Here is a 23,410-nt window from a genome sequence, read left to right as displayed (position 1 = left end):
TAGAGTAATATATGAATGTCTTCTGAAGGGGAAAAAAAAAATCTTACAGATACTGCTATTGTCTTAAAGTGGTGTTTCCTTAAATATGTATAAGCATGAAATTAAGCATATATTACTTTTTTTTTTTTTTACAGTTCTTCTACACATTTATCATTTAAAAAACAAGCAAAAGTTCGAGGCCAATAAAAATGGAATCAACATTCATTTAAAGTGGTAGGAGAAATAATACAGCTACAACTAAACACCAGTGCTGGGATAAAAGAATAGAAAGAATTATCTATTCTAGTTGATGTCTAAGATATTTTTATAATCATTATTTTTCTTTTGTAAACAGTGAATTGGTTTTAAATAAGTGCTTCAGGGGCACCTGGGTGGCTCAATGGGTTAAGCCTCTGCCTTCAGCTCAGGTCATGATCTCAGGGTCCTGGGACCGTGCCCCGCCTCGGGCTCTCTGCTCAGCAGGGAGCCTTGTTCCCTCTCTCTGCCTGCTGCTCTGCCTACTTGTGAACTCTCTGTCAAATAAATAAAATTACAATAAATAAATAAATCACTGCTTCATTAATGTTGATGAGATAATCAATGTATTAGTATATTCCAAAACAAAATTCTAAAAATTAAATAATAGTCAATGAATATGTCTGAATTCACTTTTCCACCCCCAATTTGTTTTTCCGTCTTCTCATACTGAACCTGGGCATTAATTCAGTGAATGTACCTTCATCTATAAAACCATCTGAACCAGAAACTTAGGTATTATTCTTAGGCATTTTCCCTTTCTCATACTCTTTATACCCAATTGCTCTCTATTCTCTTCTTTTCTCTATTGCCAGGACTTCAACTCAAGCCATCAAAATTTCTCACATATACTACCATAACTATTCCACCTGCTTTCTAAGTAGTTTCCTTATCATCTCTAACTTCTTTCAATTCATATCCATAGCCATATCAAATACTGTATGTATGTGTATACATGGCACCCACTCAACTGAGGTCAATTAGGGCTGAACACAGGCAGCAGCTTCTGGGAATGGAAAGAAAGACACAAGAAAACTGCCAGAAATGACAGGGTAAGGGAGGAGATCAGAACAACACAGGTTTTGAACTGTGCAGGTCCACTTATTCACAGATTATTTACAGTACAGGACTGTAAATGTATTTTCCTTATGATTTTCTGATTAATCATTTCTTTTCTCTCGTGTACTTTACTGAAAGAATACAGTACATAAGACATATAACACACTAAGTAAGTGTTAATGTTTATATTATCAGTAAGGCTTCTGGTCAGTTTTATAGTAGGATATTAGTCATTAAATTTAGGGAGAGTCCAAAGTTATACAGACTATCAACTGTTCAGGGGTTCAGTGTCCCTAATCCCTACATTATTCAAGGTTCAACTGAACATGGAAATGAGTAGAGAAGAGCACAGATTAAGAACTGTGTAAGGATAGAGGAGGTATTAGAAACCATCAGCTCTAAACTGATGCCATTGAAAGGCACAGATCATTTTCCTCAGGTTTCACAAATAATTTACACTGAGTGATTAGAGGACACAGATTCCATTAACCACAAAAAGAATAACAGTAGTAAAAGCATTTAAGAGAAATAATAATTGGACTCATTGTAAACTTTTTTGATTTTAAGCCCCAGTTGGATAACTATATGGAATCGTCCAGGAGACAATTTTCTAGAAGTTTTGATTTGAAGTACAAGAGTAGATATACTGATCTGAAAGGCACTAACATGACAATGATGGTGGACATACAATGACATAACTCGTTTGAGAAACAAAACCATAGCATCTGAAATGTGAGTCTTCCACCTCTTTATCAAAATGCTGTATTAAAATTTTCAGAATTTACTCTCAAGGACCTTCATTTGTTCCCTGAAAATTGTTCCCAGGCACTGTAAGAAGCAAACTTTCCTCTTAAAAAAAGAGTATGTTTACTATAAGCCTCAAAATTATTCCCAGGCCTAATTAAAATAAAATACCCAGACCAAAATCAAAAATAACCAAGCACACAGCAAACTAGACTCCATAATCAGGAACTAGCAGAAATTAAAGAAAACAGGAGACCCAAGAAGATTTAGGATGTTGGACTTTCCAAACACATCCATTAAGACAATGCAGAATGTATTTAAAGAAATAAATACACAAAATAAAACAAAGTTACCTACCAAAACAAGGAAATTATTTTAAAAAAAGAGAGAGAGAGACCTAAGAGAACCAAACAGATTTTTGTTTTGTTTTGTTTTTTAAAGACAGAAGTGGGGAGGGGCAGAGGGAAAACAAAAAACAAAACAACAAAAAACCTTAAGCAGGCTCCATGCTCAGCACAGGCTCTATCTCAAACCCCAAGATCATGACCCGAGCTGAGATCAAGAGCCCGCGCTTAAAGGACGGAGCTACTCTGGTGCCCCAGAGCCAAATGTAATTTTAAAAAATACCACAAACAACAAATGAACTTAATAGTTAATAGTTTTAGTAGATTTCACACAGCCAAAGAGACAACTAATAATCTAGGAGCTAAATCAGAATTTATTATTCAGAGTGTAGCAAAAAGTAAACAAAAAGATGGAAACAAAGAAATAAACTGCTCACTTCATCAACAATGTTCTAAAATTGTAATTATACAGAAATCAGCAGGCCACCCCCAGAAGGATGAAACACAAATCTATGAAGTGTTAAAAAAAAAAAAAAAAAAAAAAAAAAAAGGTAAGAGACAGTTGTTACAATGAGACCATCTTAGTTGGTGTCCAGGAAGAATAAAGAGAACCAGGCATAGATAATGGCTGAGAATCTTACAAAATGGAAGAGACAACAATCCACAAAGTAAAAAAGGCCTAGTGAGTCCTAAGCAGGATAGATTTAAAAATCCACACCTCACCAAATAAGAATGAGTTCCAGAAAAATTAAAGAGAAAGATAAATCCTTAAAAGCAGCTACAGAAAAAAAAGACACACTACCTTCAAAGGGGCAACAGTTACAAACTGGTAGCTGACTTTTCCATATCAGTAATGGAAACCACAAGATGGCAGAATCAAATATTCAATGGGCAAAGAAAATCATTGCCAATCAAGAATTAAATGTTCAAACCATAAATGACTCTTAATCTCACAAAACAAACTGAGGGTTGCTGGGGGGAGGGAGGTTGGGAGAAGGGGGGAGGGGGGTTGGGAGAAGGGGGGTGGGGTTATGGACATTGGGGAGGGTATATGCTTTGGTGAGTGCTGTGAAGTGTGTAAACCTGGCGATTCACAGACCTGTACCCCTGGGGATAAAAATATATGTTGATAAAAAATAAAAAATTAAAAACAAAAAAGAATTAAATGTTCAGGGGAAAAAAAACCACTTTCATGAATGAAGGCAAATACAGACATTATCTGACAAAATGGAGAAAGTTCATTATCAGTAGATTTGTAACTAAAGGTTATATTGGTGGTAGCTGGGAGGGTGATACCAGCTGGAAGGTTCAGGCTGCAAAAATGAATGAAGAGCAACCAAAGTAGTAAATCTATAGTTAACTCTAAATGGATATTAGATAAAACAATAATAATGTCTTTTAGTACTTTATCAAATAAATAAATAAAATCTAAAAAAAAAAAAAAACCTTAAAAATATACACACATATATTTATAATATATAATAATAAAATATAAATATAAATGCATATAAATCAGGAGTAAACTAACCAGAGCCACTGCTCTTAAAGTCATTTTACTGTTTAAGAGGGGGATGAAGTATTACTGATTAATGTTTAGACTTAAGAATTTTAACACATGTTGGGGCGCCTGGGTGGTTCAGTGGGTTAAAGCCTCTGCTTTCGGCTCAGGTCATGATCCCAGGGTCTTGGGATCGAGTCCCGCATCGGGTTCTCTGCTCAGCAGGGAGCCTGCTTTCCTTCCTCTCTCTCTGCCTACTTGTAATTTCTGACAAATAATTTTTTTAAAAAGTTAAAAAAAAATTTAACACGTGTTAAAATCTCTAGGGTAACCAGTAAAAGGAACATAAAATAAATAATTTCAAAACTACTAGAAGGTATAAAAATAATGAAAAAATAATTACAAAGCAATTTTGCTGTTTAATCAACAACAAAAAGAAAAAATTTACAAGAAAAATTCCCAAATGTTTGGTAATTATGGTAAATTAAATATGAAACAAATCCTTTGTGTTTCTCTTAAAAAGAAGGAATCTACTTTCTCATTCCTGAATCTGGGCCAAGCTTGTAACTTGCTCTAACCAACAGAACGTGGCAGAAACCTTTTTGCTTTTATTTTGGCCCCTTGGAGTGCTGACCTGAGACTACAAATGAGGAAACTGGTATAGTTTACTAGATGATAAAAAGTCACTTAGATGAGAACAAAGGCACCCCAGCCACTAACTAGTACCATCAGCCAAATATGAGTGAAGCCTTCTTAAAACTTCCCCCATGTAGACAATCCTGTAGTTGAATGCAGCCTCAAGCAAACCCAAAACAAAACCAGCCAAGGAACCACCCAGCAACCCACAGAACTGAGGGGAGAAATAATTATTTGAAGCTATTAAATTTTGAGGTGGTTTGTTATCCAACAATAGATAACTGACATAAAGAGATAAATTTGTGAAAAGTCATGGGTCAATGAAAAAATTTTTGAAATGTATGATATACACATCAAATGATATGTTTAAAATGGTATAGTCTATATATCAAAAAAAAAAACTGTGTGCTGCCGCTAAAGCATTGCTTAGCGAGAACTTTATAACCTCAAATGCATACTTCAGAAAAGAAAGGCTGGAAATCCATATCACTCTCAGAACATTAGAAAAATAAAATTCAGGGCGCCTGGGTGGCTCAGTGGGTTAATGGCTCTGCCTTAGGCTCAGGTCATGATCCCAGGGTCCTGGGATCCAGACCCGTATCAGGCTCTCTGCTCAGCAGGGAGCCCGCTTCCTCCTCTCTCTCTCTGCCTACCTCTCCATCTGCTTGTGATCTCTGTCTGTCAAATAAATAAAAAAATAAATCTTTAAAAAAAAAAAAAAAGAAAAGAAAAGAAAGAAAAATAAAATTCAGCAAGGAAAGTGTAAAGAATAAAAGAATACAGAGGGAGGCAAAAAAAGAAAAGGGGGGAAATAAGAGACAGTAAATAGAGGTAAAGCAAAACTGAAAGCTGGATTTTTGAAAAAAAATCACACATTTTTACACATTTATGGCTAGAGTAATTTTTTTAAAAAAGGAAGGCAATCATACATTAATCTAAAGATTAAAAGTAATCCTCATCAAAATTCCAACATGCTGATCCTAAAAATTATACAGAATAGTTGAAAGAGCTGATAACCAAGGCACATTTTAGATTTTGTTAAGATCCACTGCATTCATAAAATAGGGTTTCTCCAAAGAATCTATAAAATAGAGAGCATTAAATCAGTAGTTACTTGTTGTAAATCAAGAGATTCATAATGACACTTAAGAACTCGCTGGTCACCTTCAGAGAATAACAGGTAACTAATGGAGTATTCTAAAAATTGGTCAAATTAAGAACAAATATCTATCCTACCTTTCCTAATTGAACTGTACCACTGGGTAACCAAATAGTAGATGAAGGGAAGTTCCTTTTTATGGAAGCATTCCACCTTATAAAGGAAGAATAAAGAATTCAAATACTACCATTTTGTAAGCCCTAATAAATAAAAATTCACTGATTTATGCATTAAGCAACAGTGGCTGCTAAAAATCACAAAGAGAAACAACCACATCAACACCTAGGAAGCATTCTTTTCCAAAAACAAAACAAAACAAAATCTAAGCTTTGATCAAGCTTTTAGATCCAACTACTAATTTACAGGAAATACAGAGAATGAAGAAAAAGTATGCAATCAGCATAACCTAGATGGCAGAATCTGTATGGGTCAAAATAGTTGACTGCTTCAACAAATGGGAAGAAAGAAAGGGGAAAGACGAATGGCAGCAGCACACGCAAATTAAGAGAAACAAATAAGAAAACACACATCTAAATTATACTGCTTAAGAATGCACATTTGGGCAATAAAATTAGAAAGAAATGTAGAGATGCAATACTATAGAAGTCAAGATAGCAGTTAACAGCAAGGAAGAGGGATGGGCTCTGACCTGGAAAAGGGAACAGGGAAGACTAGTGGCGTGATGGGCAAAGATTTATTTTTTGACCTGTGCAGTAGTTACAAGGGTGTTTATCTTAAAAACTAAAAAATTCATTAGATTATATATGTTTTTATGTAATTTCTTTCAGTTGTGGTATAATATATAATAAAAAAGGTATTTAAAATCTTAGAATATTTCACCATGACTCTAACATTTTAACAACATATTACCACAAAATTTTAAAAATTAACTTAACATAAAACTTTTTCTTAACCCCTGAATGATTGGTGACTGTTTTTTTAATTTAAGTCCATCTGAAGGATTTGATAAAAATACTTTATTCCATCTTCTACCTTCCACATGGCTAATTCAAACAAACTTAAAAACTCTCATAAGCAGGTACAATTTTTACCCTTCTGATTCCTCACTGGTAAAATGAATAAAACAACTATCCCAAAAGACTATTTGTGAAGAATAAATATAAAATACTTACAGTAATGCTTAAAATATGGTAAGTGCTCAATAAATAGTTCATAGTAAAATTTCCAGGGACTCCTTGGAGTCCCTTCTCAAATCGTTAACTCCATTAACTCCATGCCTTTGCTCAACCTGTTTTCCCCCCACCTAAAACGCCTTCTACCTCTTAGCAAAATACTACAAATCTATTAAAGTCAGGCTCAAATGGGAAGCCTCCTCAGATAACAACAATCAAATTAGCTGAATATGCTTTGATAACTTTATTTTCAATTCTGTACTTCATTAATTTAATTGTATTCATTCAGGTCTGCTAATTTAGCAAAAGGATTACATTGGTGTGTTTTTGAAAAAAACACTTTTTAAGCACACTCAAAGCTTCAAACTCTCTTAATATGTACAATAACTCCCACTGAAGAGCATAACCATCAGCTATCAAAAGTATTTTATCCTTACATTTATAGATGGCGATACCATTGGCAGAGATGCCTAAAACAAGTGTTTTTTTTTTCCATAAAAAGAATGCACAAAGAGAGCCATGTCCATAAGCAAGAGCCTGATAAAAAGTTTTTTGTAGAAATAACTATAAATGCTTATGTGTCTGGGTGGCTCAGTCAGTTAAGCATCTGCCTTCAGCTCAGATCATGATCCCAGCATCTCAGGACCCAGCCACAGCTGGGTCTGACTCCCTGGTCAGTGGGGAGTCTGCTTCTCCCTCTTCCTGTGCTCTTCCCCCTACTTCTGTGCACTCTCACTCACTCTCTCTCTCAAATGCATAAAATCTTTAAAAAAAAAAAAAAAGGAACTACAAATTGCATTTCTAAACAACTCCGACATTCCATACAAATCATTCCAAAAGAAAGAACAATAAAGAAATATAATAACCATTTTTATAAAATTTAATTTGGCATATATAATTGTAAAGAAAACTGCAAAAAAAGTATCATTCTTCTAATTCCAGTTTGTATTTTACTATAACAGATTAGAAGGTGAAGCTATTCATAGGTCATGGATGAGACTGATGTTGATCCTAGGGAAAAAATTACAAATTATTTATGCAAATGGACAATATGACACCAGTACTTGGAAGAAGCTGTAAATTCTATGAACAAGCACAAGTTCACCAAAAAGTCATGTTGGACCAAATTCATTTTCTTTTCTGAAGGGATCATGAAAATTCTATAAACTTAGTTTATTATGCTACAAAGCATTTGATGATGGACTAAATCAGTTCTCCACCTTTTCCATGCAAAAAAACAGATGCCACATACAGCTCTAGGGTCTCATCTTCACTGCTCCATAACCAGAAAAGAAAGACTTTTTCCCAAGGTTGCCTGGGTGGCTCTGCTGGTTAAGCTTCTGCCTTGGGCTCAGGTCATGGTCCCCGGGTCCTGGGATTGAGCCCCGTGTTGGGCTCCATTCTCAGCAGGGGGCCTGCTTCTCTTTCTCCCTCTGCTGCACCCCCATCTTGTGCATGCTCGCTCGCTCTCTGTCAAATAAATACATAAATCTGGGGAGGAAAAAAAAAAAAAAGACCCTTCCTTACCAGCTCCAGCAGAAACATCTCAAAGGAGGACTCCCACTGGCCCAATATGGATTTGATGCCTAGTCCTATGGTCAGAATGCCAGGTCATTACCAGAAGGAAAGGTGTAAAAAAGTGCTAGGTAAGTTTGAAGATGAGAAATAATAACAACACCCCAAGGGTGTCAAATAATAGAAAGGTTACAGAGTTATGTGTAAACACATGTTCTATACTTGACCCTGTCCAATAACTTAAATTCACTGGGAAAATACAGAGAAGGAATACTAATTAAACATACAGGATCAAAAAAAAATTAGAGGAAGTAATACATCCCAAGATAAGTCTAAATATGTGCACCCAGGTTTAATTTTTTTAAAAAGTCAAACACAAGAAGTTGAGGAGGGCAAATGAAGGGGAAACAACTGCGTAAGCTAAATCCAACTGAAGAGTATAGATGGTCACAAAAATAATACATGTAACCTCATCTATTTTTTAAAAAGTTTAGGATCTACAAAGCAAGTAATAAGCCATTCTACTGTGTGTCAGTCAGACCACACTTAGAATAATAAATTTAGTTTTGGACTTCTTCTTTAAGAGGTGGAGAAATAAAGAATATCATTCAGGAAGCAGCAAATGAAAAAACACAGAGGCCCTGAAGCCATGTCACATGAAAGTAAATACTTTCTAACTCCAAAAAAGGCTTCTTTAGGGAGATTTTCATGGGCACATTTGAGGAAATTTTTAGGAAGGCTTAATGGTTTTTGAGAACCTAATAGTGGCATGTTTGGCTGTCATTTTAGTTTTCCTTTCAGCAAGCACAAGGAACTAAAGCTATCTTCTATTTATTGAGCTTTGTTCCAGTGACTACTGAGTTAAGACAATTTCTGATTTAATCCTCAAACCACTGAGTTAAGTAAATACTATTATCCCTGTTTTGCTGGCGAGAATACTGAGGCTCAGAGGCTGAGTAAACTTTGTACAAGGTCACAGATGTAGCAAATAGCTGCACAGAAATTTGAACCCATGGGCACCTGGGTGGCTCAGTGGGTTAAGCCTCTGCCTTCAGCTCAGGTCATGATCTCAGGATCCTGGGATCAAGGCCCACATCAGGCTCTCTGCTCAGCAGGGAGCCTGCTGTTCCCTCCCACACACCCCGGCCTATCTCTATGCCTACTTGTGATCTCTCTCTGTCAAATAAACACATAAAATCTTAAAAAAAAAAAAAAAAAAAAAAATTTGAACCCATATCTAACTCCAAAGACCATACCATGTTTTATAGTATGCTAAACCACCTCCATAATAAAGATCAAGTTGCTGCATGTAAAAATGTGCATTCTTGCAAATTAAAATGTCATGACATTATTTTATACCTTTAAAGAAGTAAAAAAAAAAAAAAATCACCCTTTATTGATGAGATAATTAAATTTACACTCATTTCAGAGTATTCTACGGCAGAACTCTTTTCGAGAAGTAACAGGTGTAATTTGTGTAGCTCCACAATGTTCACACCTTTTCCATAAACACTAAGGAAAGTTCATTAGCTTTCATTCTATAACCCCATTTCTGGCAATCTATTCCCAGGAAATAATTCAGCAGAGACAGAAAAGTTTACCAGCAAAAAACATTTAGCATTATCTAGAAAAATTACAGAAGAAATCTAGATGCCCCAAATAAATTATGATATAGTCACACAAAGAAGTGTTTATGTATTTCTTTAAAGTACAGTTACAGGGGCACCTAGGTGGTTCAGTGGATTGAGCATCTGTCTTCTGCTCAGGGGTCCTAGGATCCAACAAAGTAGCACACGCAACTCCCTGCTCAGCCAGGAGTTGGCTTCTGCCTTTCCCTCTGCCCCTCCCCCTGGCGTGTGAGGGCTCTTTCTCTCTCTCTTTCTCTCGCAAATAAAATCTTTAAAGAAAAAAGTATAGTTATGAAGTCCATGTAGAAACATAGGGAAGATGTCTACACATTAAATGAAAATAGCAAAACAAGTACACTATAATTATGTAAAAATGCATGCATATAAATGAGAAATAAGAAGTAACAAAAATAAAATAATACATATGTTATAGTGATCACACTATGGATAATTTGATTTTTTTAATTATTTTTATTGTTTCAACTGTATTGTTAACTGTGAAAAGGTTATAAAACAATAATGATACCATTTTTATAAATTTCTAAGACTTGTTTTACCCATGCATCTATAATGGGCCCAGCTCCAAACAGCTCATAATATCCTTAAGAAGACATTAACATTTGTTACAAGAAAAATTTGTTATTTAAAACAGTAACCACAGCCCTAAGAAAGGAGCATCTCAGAGTGAGAGTCAGTCAACAAACTTTTTTTGAGAGCCAACTACATGTCAGCCACAGTTCTAGCCACTGGGACTATAAAATTGAACTAAAAAGACAAAAATTCCTGCCGTCATGGAACTTACATCCTAGCAGCAGAGACATACAATAAGCAAGATAAATATGTAAAATAAATACCGCATTTGCTCATGATAAGGAAAAGCCAGGAAAGATGTTATTGTGCCAATAACAGAGAATTATAATTAATTAAACAGTCTGTACCCAGTTCCCGCCCAGCAGACCACAAACAGCTACAGAGTTCTGAGAATACTGCTTCTGGATCTGACCTGAATCAGGTGGTTTCAGTACACAGATGGTTTTCCTGGCAAATTCTTTGAGGACTTTTGCTTAACCATTCTCTTTATTCTGAGATCCAAATGGGGCCTATAACATCCACTCATGGCTCCTGCCAAGGGTCTCCTGCATCTCCAGCCCCTCACCTGACTCATGCTTGTACTTTACAAAACATTCAGTGGGCCTGTGAAACTAAGCAAAGGGAAGCCAGCCTCTCCTAGAGCCTGATTCAAAAGGAGCAGGTCTCAGGAAGGAAAGCTGAATTTGAAGCATGCAAGAAAGCTGTAAAGTTAGTGGAGAGAGAGTACAGGGAATAAAAGCTAGAGATATGAGAACATTTAAGAGGTACAGAAAAGATCTAGCAAAAGACCAGAGGGCTGAGGCTCAGCGAAAAATAGTCAACAAACTGCCAACAGTGGAAATGTCAAAAGAACTTATAAATAAAAGAATGTCTCCATTTTAAGCTGTTTACTTGATTGAGATATAACTGCTGCCACCATTCCCAAATTTTCGATAAAATTCTACTACAATTACCTGCTTTGCGCCTGATAATTTATAGGAATCAAGGCAGATACCAAAAAGATAGGCTTAAGAAACAAGATGTAAGTAGAATCTAAAATAGAGCAAACACTTTTGCACAGGGAAATAAACTATCAACAAAACAAAAAGGCAACCTACTGAATGGGAGAAGATGTTTATAAATGACATATCTAATAAGAGGCCAATATCCAAAATAATAAAAAAAAAATTCTACAACTCAACACCAATAAAACCACAAATACTCCAATTTAAAATGAGCAGAGGACCTAAACAGACATTTTTCCAAAGAAGACATACAGATGGCCAATAGACACATAAAAAAGATGATCAACATCACTAATCATCAGCGAAATGCAAATAAAAGCCACAAGATATCATCCTACACCTGTCAGAATGGCTAGTATCAAAAAGGAAACAAGTGTTGGCATGGATGTGGAGAAAAAGGAACCCTCATGTACTGTTGGTAGGAATGTAAACTGGTACAGCCACTGTGGAAAACAGTATGGAGGTTCCTCAAAAAAATTAAAAAAAGAAGTACTACGTGATCCAGTAATTCCACTACTGGGTATTAACCCAAAGAAAACAAAAACACTAATTCAAAAAGATATATGCACCCTTATGTTTATTACAGGATTATTAACAATAGCCAAGATACAGACACAAACCAGTAGATGAATTGATAAAGATGTGATGTGTACACACACACACACACACACACAGTGGAATATTATTCAGCCATAAAAAAGAGATCTTGCCATTTGCAACAACATGGATGGACCAAGATAACAGTATGCTAAATGAAATAATTCAGAGAAAGACAAACCTTATGATTTCACTTATATGTGGAATCCAAAAAAATACAAATTAACAAAAAGCAGAAAAAGACTCATACATAAAGAGAACTGATGGTAAAAAGAGGGAAAGGAGCTGGGCAAAATGGGTGAAGGGGAGTGGAAAGTACAGGTTTCCAGTTATAGAATGAATAAATCACAGATAAAAGGCACAGCATGGGGAATATAGTCAATGGTACCGTAATAACATTTGTATGGTAGCTATACTTGTGATGAGTATAGCATAACTAATAAACTTAAAGAATCACTGTGTTATATACCTGTGACTAATATAACAGTATATGTCAACTATACTTCAATTTAAAATATATATTTATATTAGGAACCCCTAGTTGGCTAAAATAGAAGAGTATATAACTCTTGATGTCCGGGCCATCAGTCCAAGCCCCACATTGGGTATAAAGATTACTTACAAATAAAATATTTTAAAACAATAAATTGAAAAAATTTAAAAATATATATATTAAAATTTTAAAAATAAATAAAATGAAACAGAGCAGAGGCAAAAAAAAAAAAAAAAAAAAGTTAAATAAGGTGACACTAAGAAAAATACAAGCTCCCTGAAACGCCTAAGAAATCCCTGGAGGACAAAACTGTGTTCCCACCATCTACAGAGCAGGCTTTGAAAAGAATAAAGGATCACTCCATAAGCTGGGGGACTTGGCTACACCGTCATAGCTAAAAACTAGATCACACCCAGTCAAGTAATTAATAGATAAAACAAGAAAGGCACCTCAGCTTTTGACAACTGTGAAGCTGGAGAGATCCCAACCAGGCTAAGGACATCAAATTTCACTGTCCTACCAGCCCACAGACTTTTGCCCAGGCCCCTCAATAAAATGGTTTGATTAAAAAATAATAATAATAAATTTTAAAAAAATAAATAAGGTACCTAAACTGCTTCAGAAAGTTAAAAAGGATCATTATTTAGATTATCCAGAGTTGTTAAATGATACTTCATGGAATGGATGATGGTCACCTAAACCTTAAAGGATAAGAGCTGAAGAACAGAAAACATAAGGAGAGAGATTCCAGGTTTGGTTAATATGCGTAAAGCTCCAAAGCCTGGAATGAACGTGGCCTGTTCAGAGAACAGTGCAAAACTGCTCTGTTTGGAACAGAGGATACTGACTGGCAGGCAAAGGCATATAAGATCAGCCGGTAAGGTGAGACCAGGTAAGGGAATGCTCTGAAATCCAGGATGAGAAATCTGAACTTGACAAGCTTCATGGGAAGGGAAAGAAACTGCTTAGTTCTGTTTTTGTTCTTCATGTTTGGTTTAAGATTATAAAATACTACAGCAGTGCAGACTGGTCTCTTTGCCCTCTAAAATTGACCCATAATTTCCTACTACCTCGCCCATGTGACATTCTCTCAGATATACAACTATTGCCTCTATTACCTAAAGCCTCAACTCATGTTTGAACTGGTCCTACATCCAGAACTGCCAGACAATTACCCTTAACCTTAAAAGTTCTTCAACTAAAAAAAAAAAAAGTTATTCAACTATCCTACATAATTTGTTCACCTTATACAACACTAAGTGTCTATCCCATGACATGTGCAAACTAGGAATTTATAACTTGAGGCAGTACATGACCTCAAGAAACTCAGATATAGGCAGAAGACAGGAAAGTAAACTAGTACAATACAGAGTGCTAATTAGTAGAGAAATGCTTAGCGTATCATGATAGCAAAGGACAACAACATCAGTTTGGAAATCAGGAAAAGACAGAAAACACCTAAGAGAAAGTGTTAAATGGACTGAATTTTGAAAGAAAATAAACACCAGAAGGTGGGGAAAAGTGCTGGGGGTGACAGTGATTATAATCAGACTGCAAAGGCTGAGCAGAGCCTGTCATACTCAAGAGACTGTTTATCCACAATGCTAGATGAGTATAGGAAGTAGTAAAGGACCAGATTACAAACATGATTTTCTCGTGCCGAGAATTTTGTGTTTTAGAATAACTAAAAGACTAATGAAGGAATAACAAGATTATAATTGTGGGGTTTTTTAAAAAAGATTTTATTTATTTATTTGACAGAGATCACAAGTGGGCAGAAAGGCAGGAAGAGAGAGGGGGAAGCAGGCTCCCCGCCCGCTGAGCAGAGAGTCTGATGTGGGGCTCGATCCCAGGATCCTGGGATCATGACCTGAGCTGAAAGCAGAGGCATTAACCCACTGAGCCACCCAGGCTCCCCTATAATTGTGTTTCTTAAAAACAGCTCTGGTGGTAGTGAAAGATGGACTGAAAGGGTACCACAAAACTTCCTCCTACCACAAAATGCAACAAAAATCTGATAAAGCTGCTATTAACATTCAATTTATCTGCAGTTATCCACTCCTACTCCTTTCCTAGGCTTAGCTCATATTTTTCATAAAGCCTTTCCAAACTCTTCCATAACACATTAATCTCTCCTTTCTCAGAACATCTAAGGCATGTCTGTCTATACACTGCATTCTGTCACCACCTTACAAGTTTAACTAATTCGTATTTAAATTTCTCCTCCCTAACAAGAATGTAAGCTCGCTATGAAAAGATGTCATATTTTTTTTTGACTGTATGTGTAATACACACATACACACACACCAATCCTCCCCCCCACAGCACCTAGGGCAGTAATACAACATTTTAAAACAGATACTTCCTTTGAACTGAATATATGGTTTCCTTTATCCATGAGTACAGATTCCACTATTCCCCATAAATAAAAAAATAAAATGTGTGATTCTCAAATGTATGATTTAAAATTAAGGGGAAAAAGTTATATGGTAATGGGAAATGAACTCAGGGCAACTTTCTAGGAAGATGAAAATGTTCTAATTTATGATAGGAGTGTGTTACACTGTTGCATTACATTTACTTAAAAAATGTATACTGTTTAATATATATAAATTTACCTAAAAACCTGTAAAAATAAGAGATAGGAGTAAGGGGTTATAGATGAAACATGAATGGCAAAATGTTAATGACATTTCTTCAGTAAAACATATAGATGGTTCATAATATTATTCTGCTTACTTTGAAAAAAACATATTAACAAAACTAAAAAATAACTCAGAAAGTTAAATGAATTATTCGGTATAATGTGACATTGTAACTTTTAAAGTGGTTTTACTAGCTCTAGAATTACCTAGTTGATTCTAAGGACTATCTTCTAAGACAAATGTATTGTTAGTAGCATAGATGAAAAAAGGCCAAGCATCCATAGGTTCCTTAATTAAGCATCAGATAGGAAAATTAATTAGTCTGTTACAAACGATACCCAAAAAGCCAATAAAATATAAAGTCAGAATTTTCTAATCTCCTAATCTTCAAACTGTGCACCGAAGATAGCATTTGAAATATGTCCAAAAGTTTCTGGAAATACAACAACTACAAAAATACACTCAACACCACTCTTGAATGTTTTAAAATAATTCAATTAGTTTATCTCGGTAATTTAAACTTCGTGCTTATCTACTCTTTTATTTTCTTTTTTTTTTAATTGTTATTAACATATAATGCATTATTTGCCCCAGGGGTACATGTCTGTGAATCATCAGGCTTACACACTTCACAGCACTCACCATAGTACATACCCTCCCCAATGTCCATAATCCAGCCACCCTATTTACCCTCCTACATGCTTATCTACTCTTAATTTGCATTCTCCTCCCACAAAATATTTTATGTGGAAAATAAAGATCTTCCTTATTCATGTCAATGCACAAGGTTAACAATCTTTTGTTCAGTAAATTAGTTGTTGTCTAACTTAATCCCTCAAAAAGTCCTAAGTTTCTCAAAAAGATTTCCAAAGCATTTTACAATAAAATGTAAATGAAAAAACACCTAAAATTTAGTAAGACAGTTTCTATTTGACTGTTTTGTTATTTCCCAGGAGATGATATTTAAAACTTTCCTTACAATAATCTACAGCCTTATAAATCACTAGCTATCTAAACTATGACTGGAACCGACATGAAACGTTTCTGGGATACTAATAATGTTCTTATACGGGTGCAGATCTGAGTGCTGATTACATGGGTGAGCTCTATCTGTAAAAATTCTTCAAGCACTATACTTAATGTATACTCTTCTATATTCCTATTATACATGTAATACTCTGATAAAACAAAGTAAACCACAGTTGTTAGAGCTGTCCTCAAATTCCCTACCTCATACTAAAACACCTGTTCTATGCACCGAAACATTTCTCTAATAAAAGGTAATACAAAGTTATCTTACAACATTTGACATTTTCTGATACAGTCCCAGATAACAAATAACTTCCATTTGCAACGGGGAGCTCAGAAAGCACACAACAGAAAAAAACAAAAAACAAAAACAAAAACCTCTATGTTTTCCAGAAGAAATCATTTTAAAAGCTAACTGAATAGAAGAAAAGTGGATTGGCACTGTATTGTCTAGACAAAGATGTAAATCATTTTCAACTCTTAATCAAATTGAGAAAGGAAGAGAAAGACCACCACTTCAGACCTTAGTAAGGTAAGGAAGACAGGAGGTTAGTAAGAATTTCATGGATCAGAGTCCCCTTGTTAGTGATTTAGTCCCAAGTCTACTACTCATCAGATATGTCAAGCAAAACAAAAACAAGAGGCAACAGCATCTGCCCAGACAGATGAATGAAATAAAATACATGAAAGCAGTTTGCCAAGATTTAAGATGGAATATCCAATGACTGGCAAGAATGCTAGGAAGTAACCTTTCCTCATTCGCTTGCTGAAGCCAAGTGTCTCCCAGAGAATAAAATATTATGTCTGTAATCCCACAACAGTAACTCAATTCTCTCTTTTCCTTCCTCTAATCTTATAATCGCCCAAAAGCTAAACATTAAGATTCTCTCGAGGAGGAATAAGTGGAGTATAATCAAAAAGAATCTTGATCCTCAGCTAAATCACACTTTAACCTTCCACCTCAACAGCCAGGGGAGGGAACCTTGCCTTCTAAATTCAGCCTTTCGGGGTGAAATGACCAGCTCCCACGGAACACCACCTTACAAAGCAATCTTACCCAAAAGACCCAGGGCAGTTCACATGTACAATGCTCACGACTTGGAACAGCAACTACTAGGGAATCGTGCCAAACCCCATCGAAGTGACTGAGGCAACAGTCTCCATCCTGGCGAGTCCAATCCTCAGCCTCAAATCACAAATACACATCCACAAAGCAAACCCACGGTCTTTCAGGAGATGAGATGACAAAACTAGAACGCACCCGGAAAGTTGATACAGGAGGTGGGCTGGAGGCGACAGCCTCTGGGTAGAGGCTCAGGGCTGCTAGCGGGCGCTGGGAAAAAACTCACGCTCTCGGAGTCAGAATTGGGCGTAGGGAGCACTAGGGACGAGGCCTGGGGGCAGGAGGTACAGGTTTCCTAGCGGGTGTGGCGGAGACCGACATTCCCGGGAGCAGAATGCTGGAAGCAGGGAACACTGGGGATGACTGCGCGAGAAAATCAGACACCTTGAAGTTAGAGCCTGGCAGCAGCCATGGCCCGCCCTCCCTACGCTTGACCCCTCCGGGCCAAGGGACCGGTCCGCCCGGCGCCAGGCTAGAAAAGAGAGCGCGTCGGGAGCGCCCGCTCGGGCCCGCGGAGGCAGCGCGGTCGAGGGCCTTCTTACCCGTGCAGGCCGAGGGCGCGGCGCCTCTTGTGGAGCAGGCAGAGCAGCAGAAGCGCGGCCCCGGCCAGCGTGGAGTTCCGCGCCGTCAAGTACTTGCTGAAGGCCGCCATGGAACCACCTGAGCGAGCGAGCCCGGAATGGGGCCGCGGCGGCGTCTGCTACCCTTAATGCAGGAAGCGCGGGGGAGACTGGGAGGAGAAGAGCGAGCGGAGGGAGGGCGGTGCCGGCAGCGCGGGACCGCCCCCTGGCGCGCGCCGCCGCGTCGTCCGCGCGCCGTAGCCCCCCACGGACTTGAGCTCGGCGGGAGCGCGCGGGAGCGCTACGGAGGACGGAACAGTTCTAGGACGCTCTCTGCGCACGCGTGGACCCCCGCAGGGTCACCCGGATTGCCCGCGCGGAGATGCTGCTGATCTTTTCTCTGGCGCTCCCTGGTTCTTCCGGGCCTGGTTGCTGTCCCTGCCTCACCCCTACTCCCACCTTCGTGCGCACACACCCACCCCAGCTTTCCCAACTGGAAGAGCAGGCCTACCCAGCGCGGAGGACAAAGTGCGACCTGCCACTCCGCCTCCCTCCCTCCCCCGCACCGTGAAGGGCCGTTACCACCCTCTTAAAGGGCTCAGGAAGAAGGGGAATAGCCCCATCATAGAGCATTTCTACAGAACTGAAGGCACGGTGATTATTTAGACGAAAACACCGAAGAGGTGTAGGGAAATGTGGGAAGAATGACTATACAAATCGAAAACCTTTTTCCAAGCCAGGTTTTTTCCCTAAACCACGGGTTATAACCTCTAGCGGATTGTGGAGTGAGTTTGGTAGATTGAGACCACCACGTGTGTGTGTGTGTGTGTGTGTGTGTGAGAGAGAGAGAGAGAGAGAGATCGGTAGGAAGACAATAGAACACGCAGAGTGTGTCACGTGTAAACAAGTTCTTCTGAGAAATTTTTATTGCAGTCTTGTAGCCATGTGTCCCTAGCAATGATATAGAGTGTATTTCTTTAATGTGGCTCTGATCAAACAGAAAGTTTGAGAAACACTGCTCTCCGCAAAGGGACATTCAGGAATAACAATCAACGCGTTGTGTGCATGCTGGCCTTACTCCCAGAATCAGAAGGGCATTGCAGATTACAGCATTCTTCTGACTGGCCTTATGCTACGGAAATCATGATCCCTAGCTTTTAGACTGGCATATGTACAGTAAGTTAGTGAATCCCTGTCTTCAGTTGAAGAAACTGGGGAAGGAGTATCCGTCAGAAAGTAAGTACATAATACCTTGCATAATATACACTCATGTTAAAGTCACCTACAAAACACCTAGGTGTTTACTTAATATGAACTGAGAGTTGCCTAATACAGATCACAAGAATCACAAGGGGTGTGTGTGTGGAGAGATGATCAAATGCCTAAATTTTGTTAAAGTGGAGCTTCTACTAAATTCTCAGTTTACCACATAGACATTTTCATTATCTCCTGTAACAGGCAATTTGGTATGCACCAAGGATACAAAGATAAAAACAGATCACAATCCCTGATCTCTAAAGGTTGGCAGAGGAGGAAAAATATGAAAAAACAATTATAAATATGTTAAGTGTCACGTTAGAGGTATGAACACATTTTGTGCTGTGATAGCACACAAAAAGAAATACTTAGTTTTGTCTGGAAGTGATTTTTAAATATTATTACAGAGAAGGATGGAGAATGTGAGAGAGAGAAAGAGAGCAAGATTCAGGGGAGGGAGAAGCAGACTCCCCACTGAGCAGGGAGACATACGGGAGGCTCGATCCCAGAACCCTGAGACCTGAAAAGGAGATGAGCAGAAAGCAGATCCTTAACTGACTGAGTCACCCAGGGATCCCTGTCTGGAACTTTCTATTAGGGCTTGACAGAAGATGACTTTGTAGCTAAAGCATAATGGACCAGACAAAGAGCGGTGAGAAGGACAAGAGATAAAATCACTAATTCACTAATAAATTGCATAGTAATGTAAAAGTGTTAGGAACTATGGGAGAAGCTGTATCATCTTGGCGTTTATAGCAATGAAGGAAGAGCATGCACAAGGGGTGTGTGTGTGGAGAGGTAATCAAATGCCTTGCATTTGCCTAAATGCAAGGTTAAAGGAAAGACATATTTAGGAAATAGATTACAGTTCAGAGGAGAATAAGAATGACCAATTGGGCAACATATTCTAAAAGGTACCTGCACCCCATTGTTTATAGCAGCTACATCCATAATAGCCAAACTGTGCAAGAGCCCAGATGTCTACCGACAAATGATTGGATAAAGATGTGGTATATATATATATACAATGGAATATTATTCAGTCCTTAAAAAAATGAGATCTTGCCATTTGCAATGACATGGATAGAACTAGATGGTATTATGTTAAAGAAAATCAGAGAAAGACAATTATATGATTTCCCTCATATGTGGAATTTAAGAAATAAAACAAAGTAGTAGGGAAAGAGAGGGAAAGATGAAATCAGAGAGGGAGACAAACCATAAAGACTCAGGAAACAAACGGAAGGTTGCTGGACGGATGGGAGGTGGGGACATGGGGTGACTGAGTGATGGACATTAAGGGGGGCATGTGATGTAATGAACACTGGGTGTTATATAAGACTAACAAATCACTGGACTCTACCTCTGGAAGTAATAATGCACTATATGTTAATTAAATTTAAGTAAATTAAAAAATTAAAAATTAAAAATTAATTTTAGCTATTCATAAAGTCCGTCAGGTAAAGACCACTAGGGACAAACCTGTAACCCAACAAAGCTGAGTTCATTAACTTGTTACAGAAAGGATACCGCAGAGCAGAGGAATTATGGACATGTCTCCAAAAAAAAAAAAAAAAAAAAAAAAGGAAGAAATGGGGGTCATTACAGTATTAGAAGAAGGGAGGAGTTTAGGTAGAATTGAAATGAAATAGTATTTAATAAGCTCATAGCAAATCAGATCTGTATGCAAAGGAATTAATATCAAATCTGAGTTGAGAAGCATCTTCTGAGTTCTATTCCCTTGGAAACATAAATTTAACATTAATGTAGAATATTGTGTCCCAAAACCCCTTATCAGATCCTCTGCACTGTAAAGATATATTGTCTCGTGAACATGAGTTCAAACAACAGAGCTTCTGACAACTTAAGGTTTTAGAGAACAAAGTTCCTCAGCACTATGCCCTTTTATAATTAACCAAAACAAATTTTCAGGATCACAAAAATAGTTAATAATTAAGAAAAATGTCATTTTATTGGAAGATATCCAAGACCTCTGATTTTTTAATCTCATTCAACAATTAGGCAATTTGGTAAGAGAGGACAGAAGAGTTGGGGAATCCAGAAATCCTCCTGAAGAGATATTGTGCTAGTCAGCCTCCAGCATTGTCTACAATGATCCTTATTTCTGGTACTCAAGCCCGATATAATCTCCCTCCTATCAGGATGAGTCTGTGTGACCAAACAGGTATGGTGAAGGTGACAGTATGCAACTTCTGAGACCAGATTATAAAAGACACTGTGGCTTCCACCTCCCTCTCTTGGATTGCTTGCTTTTAGGGAAGCCAGCTGTCACAAAGTGCACTCAAACAGTCCTCAAGAAGAATCAAGGATTCCAAAAAGAGCCAAAGCCTGCTTACCAGCCTTGGAAGCAGATCTTCCATCCCCATGGATGAATGCAGCCTTACGAAGATTCCGAGCCAGAACGTTCCGCCAAGAAGCTCTTAAATTCCTGACTCATAAAAACTTTGTGGAAGACAAAAAATGTTTACCATTGTCTTAAGCCACTAAATGTTATGCTCCTGATGTGATTTGCGTCAGGCCTCCCGAAATAGAAGAAAGGTAATTTAGGAAAAGATATAATAGGAGCAAAGATACAGACACTAGAAGGTACAAAGCAAGATGATTAAGTACGATGTTGGATGGAGGTTCATGAAGTGGTGCTAGATGAGACAAAAGCTTGAAATGTTTAATGGAGGTCAATTTTGGGAAGATCTAAAACATCCAGTTAACCAGGTAAGATTTTATTCTGCAGTAAAAGGAGGGAGTCCAAGTTTGGAGGAAGAGTGGTCAGCTTTTATTTAAAGAGACTGTGCCAGTGGCAATGTGTAGGATGGATTGAAGGAAAAAATATCAAGCAGAGAAACCAGTCTGGACACTCATGAAATAATCTAGGTGAAAGATTGTAAACACCTACTCAAGCAGCACAGAGCAAACAGGAAGGAAAACACTTTGTGGAATCAAATTGGATGGGGATGTTGAGTTTGTTATTTAACAGGAAGGAAAACTTTAAATTTACTCTGAGATTTCCTGGTTGAGCACCAGAGAAGAGGATATTATTTACCTGAGGGCAGGAGCACAGAAGTGAAACATTTTTGTCAGGGAAGATAATGAGAGGCAAATGAGTAATTCTTCACTAGATCCTCATCACCAAGGTAAACTCCAAGATCCTTAGCAACTTATGCAAAGCTAGTTATGAGATCAGCTCTACCTACCTCTCTGAATGCCTATCCCGACACTCCTCCCCTCGAACAGATGTATTCCACCTCTGCCTAGAAGACAAATGCATACTGCTATTCCCCTCTGTGGTCTTCCCTAGAATATTCTATTCCTTCTGACAGAAATACCAATCCTTTCCTACCCTAACATCCTCACTCTCAACTCAGTCTATCTTTTAAAATGAAACTCTGATGGTCTTCTACTCCAAACTGTCTTTTCTGCTCATGTTCCCCAAGCCCCCACCTCTTACCAAGTAAATCCCTTCCTCCCTTTTGCTGCTTCTGTTTCATATCTAATTCTACTAGTGTATAGCAGGATCTTACTTTTATTTTTTTAAGATTTATTCATTTATTTGACAGAGAAAGAGCACAAGCACGGGGGGTGGGGTGGAGGAAGCAGGCTCCCTGCTAAGCACAGAGCCCATGCAGGGCTCAATCCCAGGACCCTGGGATCATGATCTGAGCTCAAGGCAGACACTTAACCGATGACCCACCCAGGCATTCCTATAGTAAGTGTTTCTTTTTTTGTTTTTTTAAAGATTTTATTTATTTATTTGACAGAGATCACAAGTAGGCAGAGAGGCAGGCAGAGAGAGAGGAGGAAGCAGGCTCCCCGCCAAGCAGAGAACCCAACGCGGGGCTCAATCCCAAGGACCCCAGGATCATGACCCAAGCCGAAGGCAGAGGCTTTAACACACTGAGTCACCCAGGTGCCCCTAGTAAGGTGTTTCTAAAGAGAAACTGGCATTCACTTCTCTGACAAGGTAAACACCTCAAGTCACCAGGAAAAATTCACCTTTTTCATCTTTGCTTAAAAAAGAATCACTTTTGGGGCGCCTGGGGTGGCTCAGTGGGTTAAGCCGCTGCCTTTGGCTCAGGTCATGATCTCAGGGTCCTGGGATCAAGTCCCACATCAGGCTCTCTGCTCAGCAGGGAGAGCTTGTTTCCCTTCCTCTCTCTCTGCCTACTTGAGATCTCTCTCTGTGTCAAACAAATAAATAAAAATCTTTAAAAAAAATTAAAAAAAAAAAAAGAATCACTTTTTGGTGGGTTGCATTGTTGGTAGGAGTGCAGATCAGTGCAGCCACTATGAAAAACAGTATGGAGTTACCTCAAAAAGATAAAAATAGAACTACCCTATGATCCAGTAATTGCACTTCTTTTT

General features: G+C 38.0%; 1 protein-coding gene across 1 annotated transcript in view; it reads right to left on the bottom strand.

The window, feature by feature from the left end:
• Positions 1 to 18,251, bottom strand: part of ABCD3 (ATP binding cassette subfamily D member 3) — a 75,751-nt gene extending 57,500 nt beyond the window's left edge. Inside the window, exon 1 of the mRNA XM_059375453.1 lies at positions 17,756 to 18,251. Within this exon, the coding sequence (XP_059231436.1) occupies positions 17,756 to 17,865 (110 nt within the window). The 5' untranslated portion in view covers positions 17,866 to 18,251. The remainder of the gene's footprint in view (positions 1 to 17,755) is intronic.
• Between the last annotated feature and the right edge of the window lie 5,159 nt (positions 18,252 to 23,410).

Source organism: Mustela nigripes, chromosome 14 (genome assembly GCF_022355385.1).
Source record: "Mustela nigripes isolate SB6536 chromosome 14, MUSNIG.SB6536, whole genome shotgun sequence".
Lineage (NCBI taxonomy): Eukaryota > Metazoa > Chordata > Mammalia > Carnivora > Mustelidae > Mustela > Mustela nigripes.
This window is presented reverse-complemented; position numbering and strand designations above follow the sequence as displayed.